Genomic DNA, 9,835 nt, shown 5'->3' with positions numbered 1-9,835 from the left:
AACCAATTATAAATTCTATAAATTTACTAACCAATTAAACACAAAATTGAAAACACGAGTCAGAAAATATTTAACTCAATTGATATCAGTATATATTGAGGACGAAGAGGTCTGTGATTCAAATCCCCAAACTCTCATTTGTACTTTAAAAAAATTGGAAAAACCAAAATTTTTTAATTATATTAGATTTAAAATAATTTTTTTTATATTACGTATGTGAAATACATAATCTAATGGGTTGGATTAACTATTAAATATCAATCAGAAAAAAATAATAAAAGAAAAAGTTAGAGATCTATTAGACACAATAATATATAATATATCGGATCTCTTAAACACATTCTCTTAAAAAATTAAAGACAAAACTTATAATATATAACTAGAAATTAAACCATCATCTTACCATTATACAATCCTAAAATAAATATTTTTTAAAAATACATTAATTAAGAAGAGGATAAACTATCTATTAGATATCAATTAAAAAATATACTCTATAATCTATTAATTGACATAAAATATGTATTATCTACTTCGAAACAAAAAATCTCCTCCTAATATTTCTTATTTCATAAAATTCACAAGATAATAATAAATGATTAATATAGAAGAAAAAAAATGTTTTTTTAAAATAATAATTTATAGTGACCCCCTTCCCCCTATGGTTGGTTGACCCTTAGCATTCCAATGGCGGCCCCTACGCCGCTGGCCTTGCCTTTCCTTTCTTTAAAATTCTCTCTCCTCCTCATTTTAAAGTATTTAAAACCCCAACTCACAGAGCCTACTACTACTACTACTTAACCAAAATTTCCATTCTAAAACACAACACCAATTTAATTTTTCTTCAAAGAAAAAAGGAAAAGGAAAAAAAGGCCATAATTTAATAATTATGGTGGCCGGTTGGATTTTGTGTTGGTTTTTGTTGCTGGTGGTTCTAAGGGCGGCGGTGGTTCTGTGGTGGCGGCCGAGAAGAATTGAAGAACATTTTTTCCGGCAAGGAATTCGTGGCCCTCCTTATCGTTTCTTCATCGGAAATGTTAAGGAACTTGTCGGAATGATGATTAAAGCTTCTTCTGATCATTCTTTTCCTAATTCTTCTCATAATATTCTCCCTCGTGTTCTTCCTTTTTATCATCATTGGAAGAAAATTTATGGTATTTTCTCTCTCTCTCTCGTTCTTCATTTTTTTTCCTTTCAATTTCTACAGCTTCCCTCCAACAAAAGCTGTTTTTTTTTCCGCCTCTGATCTTTTTCATTAAATTATAGCTTATTTTACTCGTTTTTCCTAAAAGTTTGTTTTTTCGAATTCTCATTCGAAACTCTGATCTTTATCTTTGTTGTATCAAAATCCTTTGCTTTTAACATCTTTTTGAGTTGAAATTGACGTGGAGATTTGAAATTCAAACTTTTTTTTTTTATCATGAAAATTTAGTATATCCAATGATTCTCTTACCACCCAGATTGTTCTTTTGAGTTTAATGAACGTATGTTTTTTTTTTTTTTTTGGATGATGGAAAAAAGAAGTTACTAATTTGTGATAATTTTGTTTGTGTATGTTGTGAAAAAGGGTCAAAATTTCTAGTGTGGTTTGGGCCAACGGTGAGATTGGCAGTGTCTGATCCAGACTTGATTCGAGAAATTTTCACATCAAAATCAGAATTTTGTGAGAAAAATGAACCTCACCCGCTTGTTAAACAGCTTGAAGGTGATGGACTTCTCAGCCTCAAAGGCCAAAAATGGGCTCTTCATCGCAAAATTATCTCTCCTTCTTTCCACATGGACAATCTCAAAGTAAATCTCTCTTCTTTTATTCTTCTTTCTCTCTCTCCCTCTTTCTGTACATTTTTGTCAAATGGGATTTTTAAAAAAATCATTTTTTTTTCCTTATGGAATTCCTTTCTTTTCAAATGGGGTCTAGAAAAATCAATTTTTTCTTATGGGTTTTCATTTTTTTCAATTGGGGTCTCAAAAAACTCAATTTTTCTTTTGGGTAATGGGGGTTTTAAAAAATTATTTTTTTTCTTATGGGTTTTCTTCTTCTTCCTCTTCTTCTTCTTCCATTTTTTTTTTTCCCTAATGGGGTTTTAAAAATGATTTTTTTTCTTATGGGTTTTCATTTTTTTTCAAATGGGGTTTAAAAAAAAATCAACTTTTTCTTATGGGTTTTCCTTTTTTTGTAAATGGGGTTTCGAAAAAATCAATTTTTTCTTATGGGGTTTCCTTTTTTTTTTTTTTTCACATGGGGTATCAACAAAAACCTTTTTTTTCTGATGGGTTTTTGTTGTTTTTTTATTCCCAAATGGAGTTTGAAAAAAGATGATATATTTTTCTTATGAGATCTTTTTTTTTTGGATTAGTTGTTGATTCCAGTGATGGCAAAAAGTGTTGTGGACATGATGGAGAAATGGTCAGCATTAATGACGTCAGCAGATTCCGGTGAGGTGGAAATTGAAGTTTCTGAATGGTTCCAAACCCTAACTGAAGATGTCATCACTAGGACAGCATTTGGCTCTAGCTATGAAGATGGAAAAGCCATTTTTCGCTTACAAGCCCAACAAATGATCCTTGCTTCTCAAGCCTTTGAAAAAGTTTTCATCCCCGGCTATAGGTACTACTACTACTACTACTTATTCGATCAATCAACAACAATGTTGTCATTTAGAATTCGAGAGAATGTTTTACATTACCTAACATTAATTTTATCGATTTGGCAAATTAGATTCTTACCTACGAGAACGAACGTGAATTCGTGGAGATTAGATAGAGAAATAAGGAAATCGTTGATGAAATTGATCGACCGACGACGGGAGAATTCGATCGAGACGAGCTCAAAGGATTTACTAGGGTTAATGATTAGGGCATCAAAGTCTTCTCCATCATCTACAATCACTGTTAATGACATTGTTGAAGAGTGCAAAGGGTTTTTCTTTGCTGGCAAACAGACCACATCCAATTTGCTGACGTGGACAATGATCCTCATGGCAATGCACCCACAATGGCAGGTACAAGCACGTGATGAGGTACTAAGGGTGTGTGGAGCACGTGACATACCCTCCAAAGATGATGTTACAAAGCTTAAAATGGTATGCTTTTATTTATACATCTTTTCATATTATAGGACAAAATATTATGTCTCCATCTCTTAGACCCCTCTTTGTTTCCCTTTTTTCTTTCTACTTTCTATCCCTCCGGTTTTCTTCTCTTCTTCTTCTTCTTCTTCTTCTTAATCTTTTTAATTTTTTTCTCCTTTGATTTTAGCTTTATTGACACCTTTAGGAAATTATACATGATAAGTGTATTCGAGTAAATTAGATTATGTGGCTTATTTGATGTTGTGATACGCTTGACGTGCAGTTGAGTATGATCATCAACGAATCGTTACGGTTATATCCACCGACAGTGGCAACTATTCGACAAGCAAAAGTTGATGTGGAGCTTGGTGGCTACATGATCCCACGTGGCACTGAGTTATTGATCCCAATTTTAGCAGTTCACCATGATCAAACGATATGGGGGAATGATGTGAATGAGTTCAATCCTGGGCGATTTGCTGAAGGTGTTGCAAAGGCAGCCAACCATCGAGTCGGGTTCATTCCATTCGGGTTAGGAGCTCGAACCTGTATTGGCCAAAACTTAGCCATTTTGCAAGCAAAGTTGGCTCTTGCACTCATACTTCAAAGATTCTCTTTTCGATTGGGTCCCTCTTATCAACACTCACCAGCAGTTCAAATGCTACTTTATCCACGACATGGTGCACCTATTATCTTTCACAAATTATCCACTCCATTACTCCATCAAGATCAACGGTCTTGATCATGCCACGTCAAAAATACCCCTATCCTACCTAGTGTGAAATGTCCAAACTACCCTCAAGCAACCCTCTACACATATTTTCCAACCCACCCCAAACTAACCTCATGCAAAACTTCAAAAGAACCAACAAAATATTGCCCTAACCTTCTTCATTGTTATTCTATGGATTTTACCCAATCACTCCCTTTTCCCCTCTATTGCCATCTAAACTTGTGTTTTGAATTAGGAATTTAGAGAGACTAACAACTTAGGGTAAAGGCAGATTCCTTGTGTCCCCTTTCTCTCTCATGTGTATGTATTGTATATTTTTTTCACCCATTTCTACACTTCTTTTCTTCTATGATCCTGATCTTTTTTAATCTAGTTTCAACATATACATATCTCCTTCACTACTTCACCTAAATACAGAAGAAACTTGTTAAATTAGAAACCTTTTTACCTTAAGAAGTTAATTCAAAATCGGTTTTTATATCTTGATGATGGTTGAACTTTAAAAAGAATTCAAAGTAGAACCCTTTTCTATTTTAAATTAAATTTGTTACTAGCATATAACAAAATCTTCCCATTTACCAATGCAAAGATGTGGGGTTGCTTATTTTTATGGTTAAGAATTGAATATAAACAAACAGAGAGGTTTGATGCATGGCTTCCAGTTGAGATTTGAGAAACCCCATGAAAGAAAAAAAGGGAAGTTTAAAAGCAATGGAATTGTTCATGATTGGCTCTTGCTTTGGGCGACCACAAATGAAGCCAAGCTCTAATTTCAATGCCATTCACCAATGAGGATTAAAGAAAGAAAAGAAAGGCACTTTGGGAAATGGGTATGATTTTCTTTTTTTTCTAAAATCTACTTTGCAAAATCACATCCTAGTGTTTGGAATTTTTCTTGGCAAAAATTTTACAATCTCCAATGATAATGGCACAGTCCCCATTGATAATATTATAAAAGCACTTTGCTTTCTTGTGGTTTTGTACTTTTTGTCACCAAATCAAGAGGCATTGCTGGTGTGCAAAATACAACTTAGTTTCTTTCACACTTGTTTCAAAAAAAAAATATTTCCTTTTGGAAGGAAACAAAAGACATTTGATAGCAGCTTATAGAAGTATAAGGTTATATATTGTATTACTTTTTACACCTACATGTCACTTTTAGCTTTAAAAGAAGAACAACTTCAATTATTCTTGAAAATAGATTCCTTAATAGTATAATACCTAGTAGATAATTACAAGTGAGAAAAATAAAGAATTGGATTTAACTTAAAAGAAAAAAAATAATCAAACATTCAGATAATAAAGTACTCAATATTCATAGACGTAGTTAATATACTCTAAGTAAATCACGTACATCTATATATCGATTTTTTTTTTTGTTCTTTATTATTATTATTTGTTGATATTTTTATTAAAAGAAAAAAACCCAAAATAAAACCAGCTTTCATGTGAGAAGTGATTCTAAAAACAAAGAGAAGAGAAGATTCAATAATGGCCAAGGCAATGACAGCAATGAATATGGTTGTAAAAAAAAAATCAGCATGCTAATGCACCTTTTTTTTTTTTTTTTTTTTTTTTTTGGAGTTTTGGGGATTTATTTTAAAGTTATAATATATATAATATTAGAAGTTAGATTTCTTAGAAACATCCTTTCTTCTTGTATATTACCTTTTGTGATCTTCTATGCTGTCTTGAAGAGAAAAGCTCTAATCTTTAGGCTCTTTTTTATACTCCCCAAATGAAGGTGTGCTTAGTGAAATTAAAAACAATTTTTTTAAAAAAAAAATCTAAAGAAAAAGAGAAAAATTTATATTCCCATTAATATTTTCTTAATTTAAAGGCTAAGTTTGGTTCAAAAGGAATCAATAGCATGTGACTCTCTAATAATCAATATAGTAAACTCCTTGTGGCCTTAATTATTTTCATTCCCCCTAAGCCATTCTAGAAAGATTATTATTCTCCCTTATCATATCACTATATATATTGATTTTGAAATTTGTGCTAAAAAAGAAACAAAAACCATTATTATCACATGCAAGTGATTTGGATAATAATAATTCATACACTTTCATAATTTTTTTCCCCTTCATACTTCTTATATTTGGATGATATTATCAAGTAAATTAATATCATTTTTTTTCATGTCATTATAACCTTATAAGACTTTCTTTTAATTAATTAATAAATTATCAATTATAAATTTGATGTACTTTGATTTTTTTTAATTAATTAATTATTACAAACTCTTCTCCCTCACTCATGGGTTTGTCTCAATTGGCATGCTTCCACATTAATATCAAAGCCTTTGTCTCCTCCTTCTTCACTATAAGACAAATTCAACATTCTAATATTCCATATTTTATTGGCTAATTTACCATTTTTTTCTCTGTTTATTTTTAATTTTACACTTGAAACCAAAGGAAATGAGCTGGTTGATGCCTGGCCTTGATTAGAGAAAGACAGCTCCATTTACTTGAAAATTAATGCAAATCTCACTCATTTTTATGGAACCTAATTCAATTTCACTTATAAATTATTTTTTTAACAAGATACTATAACAAAGAGAGATCTTTACATATATTTGAATATCTCAATTATGTTGACATATCTTTAGTAACCTCACCATACCCTAGATTAGTAGTAGGAGATTTCATCTTTAGCACCCTCATCTAGGTTAAAAATACTGTTTTGATCCCTATATTTTGAAATTTGTCCAATTTTAATTTTCATGCTTCAATAAATCTTAAGTTTAGTCCGCAACGTAGTTTACTGTCGATTTTTTCATTATATAATTTGAAAAAATATTTGTATGTTTATTTGCATCAAAATTATTATTATTATTATTATTTGGTAATAACTTTGGGGAATAACGTTTAAGATTTGTTGAAAATACATGAATTAAAATTGGACAATTGAAAGGTCAAGCACTAAAATTAAACAAATTTTAAAGTATGGGGACTAAAATGATATTTTAACGATGATTATTATTATTATTATTTGAATTTGTGGTAATATATATATGAAGTTCACTGTCCCCAATTGAATAGGTGTGTGTGTGAAGTGTGAGCTCAAAATTGTTGTCTTTGCTCATGAAAAGAGAGAAAAGACATAAGCCTTTATGACTATTAAGAGTTGTTTTGATATGTAGACATGGGTTCATGGGATTGAAGTTTGTTTGATATGCAAACATAGGTTCATGGGATTGTTACTTAGTTTCTTATTTGTACAATTCAAACACAATCTCTCACCTCAAGGGGTTAATAGTATAAATTTTATGTCATTTAAACTATATTTATTGTAACGACTATGTTGATAGCTTAATGCTAATTACATCCTATTTTTAGGTGTCATAGTCCTTTTTTTTAGATTTATCACCCAATCCATTTTCGTGGATTATGTTTTCCATTCATAGACTTCTAGCTAAATTATAAACAAATATTACTTAACTTTGTCTTTTGAAAATATTTTTTATTCTTTGAATTATTATAGTAGCATTCATCTTTCATAAATGCTTCAAAACTACCTATTGAAATAGAAATCTATTAGAATGTTAGGACAAAACCAATGTGATCCAAAACGGTGTGGTAATTGATCTATAGCGGAAATTAAGACCCAAACATCGTCCAATCATTTTAGATGACTGACACTTGTTTTTGGCCCAATTTTCATCCAACATTCGGATAAATTTCTATTTTAAGAGTAGTTTTGAAATAATTTTGAAGCAATAGTAGTATTTTTTTAAAAAAGAAAAAGGCAAATAATAAATTTCAAGAATTTTTTTACTTTTCTTTTTTTTTTTTTTTGGGTAATTTTTCCTCTAGTTTTTTTTCCTTAGATTTCTTATTCTTATGTTGTTCTTTAATACTTTTCAAAATAGGACAATCATATTTAAGAGCATCACAACAATGATTTCTTTCAATAATATAAATCACTTGATTAGGAACAATTTGATTAAAACATCAATTTCCATAATAAATCATTGAAATTAAGATCTCATCATACATAACACAACTGGACCAAATGACCTCTAATAATAATTACTTTTTGCATGAATGGACACTCATATTTAAGACCATCAAAATAATAATCATCTTTTAATATAACAGATCACTTGATTTAAAATGATTGATAAAAATGTCATTTTCCATAGCAAACCCACTTAAAATTAAGAACATATTAGTTATAGTTGTACCAAATGACCCTTTAATACATAAAAAGACATTAATATTTTAGGCCCTTAAGACAATCATTTCCCCCCAAAAAAAACTTTTTTGGTCTAAAACTTCCAATTAAAATGTCACTTTCTATAATAAATCCTTAAAATAAGATAGTATACAATATGGGTTGTACCAAATTGACCCCCTATTAAGGCTATTATTGTGAAACTTTCATTTAGAACCATCAAAGTAACCATTTTTATGAATAGATACATTTTTTTGTCCTTCAATTTTGAATATAGTTTTTATTTGATCCTTAAGATTTAAAATTTTGCATTTTTATCCTTGAATATAGAGTTTAATTTCTATACTCTAATTTCTATTTGGTCCCTCAATTTTAAATTTTATGTTTTAACGTTGAGTTTTGAGTTTAATTTCCATTTGGTCTCATGTTTCAGTGTTACAAATTTTGATTTTGCATTTTAAATTTAGTTTTCATTTGGTCCATAAATTTTAATATTTTACACTTTTACTACTAAGTTTTACTAATGTTCATTTTTGGTCTTTATCATCAAACTTCCAGTTAATGAGTTTAAAATAATTAGAATGTGAAAGTTTTTAATTAATTTTAGTAGCGATGAAAAATTATTAAAAAAACTAATGGAAGCATGATTAATTTTATTCTTTCAAATTAATTAACTGACATTTCAAAACCTAGTAAGTGAATGAAAAGAACATCCAAAACACAAATTAAATGTAACATTTTAAAACCTAGTATCCAAATAAAAACTAACTCAAGAGATATTATTTTAAAATTTAAGAATCAAATGAAAACGTGATTTAGAATCGAGGGACTAAAAGGATATTTCTCTTTTTTGCAAAACAAGATCACAAGATCTAAGATCATCAATTAAAACATCATTTTCCAAAACAAATCCTCAAAATTAAGATCGTATATAATATAATTGTACCACACAAGATCCTCTCATATTTATGCCCATCAAAACAATCATTTTCTCGCAACAAATCACTTAATTTTAGATGAACAATTAAAATGTCAATTTTCATAACAAATCACTACTCAAACTAATTTAATTAGCTGTACTAATGACGCTTTAACATTTATTTTTTTTTTCACAAAACAACATATCATTTAAGACCCACCAATTAAAACATCAATTTCTATAATAACTCACTGAAACAACCCCTTATTGTATTATTTTAATTTATATACTTTCAATAAATAATAAAATAATATAATTTTATCAAAATTTGTTAAATAGTAACCTTTTTTTTAATAAATATCTCCGGGTGATTAATCAGATTGTTCGATCTGAGATTTTTATTTGTCTTTCTAAGTAGATTAGGACTTCTCTTGTGAGGACTCAATAGGACTCTTTGTCTCGGAACCTTTTTTTTTTTTTTTTTGTGGTTTATGCCTTTGTTTGTTTCCTAGTTTATTGTAGTGTTTACTTGTACTTTGACCTCAGTTTTTAGAGATATATTAAACTAATAGGGACTAAATGAAGTGTAAAGACTAAATTGAAATGAGACTGAAAGTATACGAACAAATAACTGGATTCAACATCATAAAAAAAGGTAAAAAAAAAATGGGGATATATTCGCATAACAAAATCAAAGAAATGAAGATGATATAGAATTGAATAGAAGAGAAAGCTGTTTCTGTCTCTAAGATGTATGGGGAGGCAAAACCACATGGGAATAGCAATGATGAAGAAGTGCAAACGAGACAATAAGAGAGGATTTCGTGGAGCCACATAAATGCACTGCTCATTCTTTGCCAAAACTTGGAGCTTTGTTTGTTAAGTGGATGACAATTCCACCTGCATAGCCTACAGCTAAGCCTCTTGGCA

At 29.9% G+C, this 9,835-nt stretch overlaps 1 protein-coding gene across 1 annotated transcript; it reads left to right on the top strand.

The window, feature by feature from the left end:
* The first annotated feature begins 752 nt into the window (after positions 1–752).
* On the top strand, positions 753–4,153 carry BAS1 (Cytochrome P450 superfamily protein). Its single transcript, XM_039033531.2, has 5 exons — positions 753–1,154; positions 1,568–1,791; positions 2,358–2,608; positions 2,720–3,083; positions 3,355–4,153. The coding sequence occupies exons 1-5, from the start codon at positions 890–892 to the stop codon at positions 3,811–3,813; spliced, it is 1,563 nt and encodes a 520-aa protein (XP_038889459.2). The 5' UTR covers positions 753–889; the 3' UTR covers positions 3,814–4,153.
* The last annotated feature ends 5,682 nt before the right edge of the window (positions 4,154–9,835 follow it).

This window comes from Benincasa hispida, chromosome 6 (assembly GCF_027475165.1).
Source record: "Benincasa hispida cultivar pf3 chromosome 6, pf3_genome.v1.1, whole genome shotgun sequence".
In the NCBI taxonomy this organism is placed as follows: domain Eukaryota; kingdom Viridiplantae; phylum Streptophyta; class Magnoliopsida; order Cucurbitales; family Cucurbitaceae; genus Benincasa; species Benincasa hispida.
This window is presented reverse-complemented; position numbering and strand designations above follow the sequence as displayed.

Bases quoted from the DNA above. Each gene is read 5' to 3' on its own strand.
- BAS1 (XM_039033531.2), top strand. From the start codon at position 890: ATGGTGGCCGGTTGGATTTTGTGTTGGTTTTTGTTGCTGGTGGTTCTA. The intron at 2,609-2,719 runs GTACTACTACTA...TTGGCAAATTAG, and splicing joins GTTTTCATCCCCGGCTATAG to ATTCTTACCTACGAGAACGA. The intron at 3,084-3,354 runs GTATGCTTTTAT...CTTGACGTGCAG, and splicing joins ATGTTACAAAGCTTAAAATG to TTGAGTATGATCATCAACGA.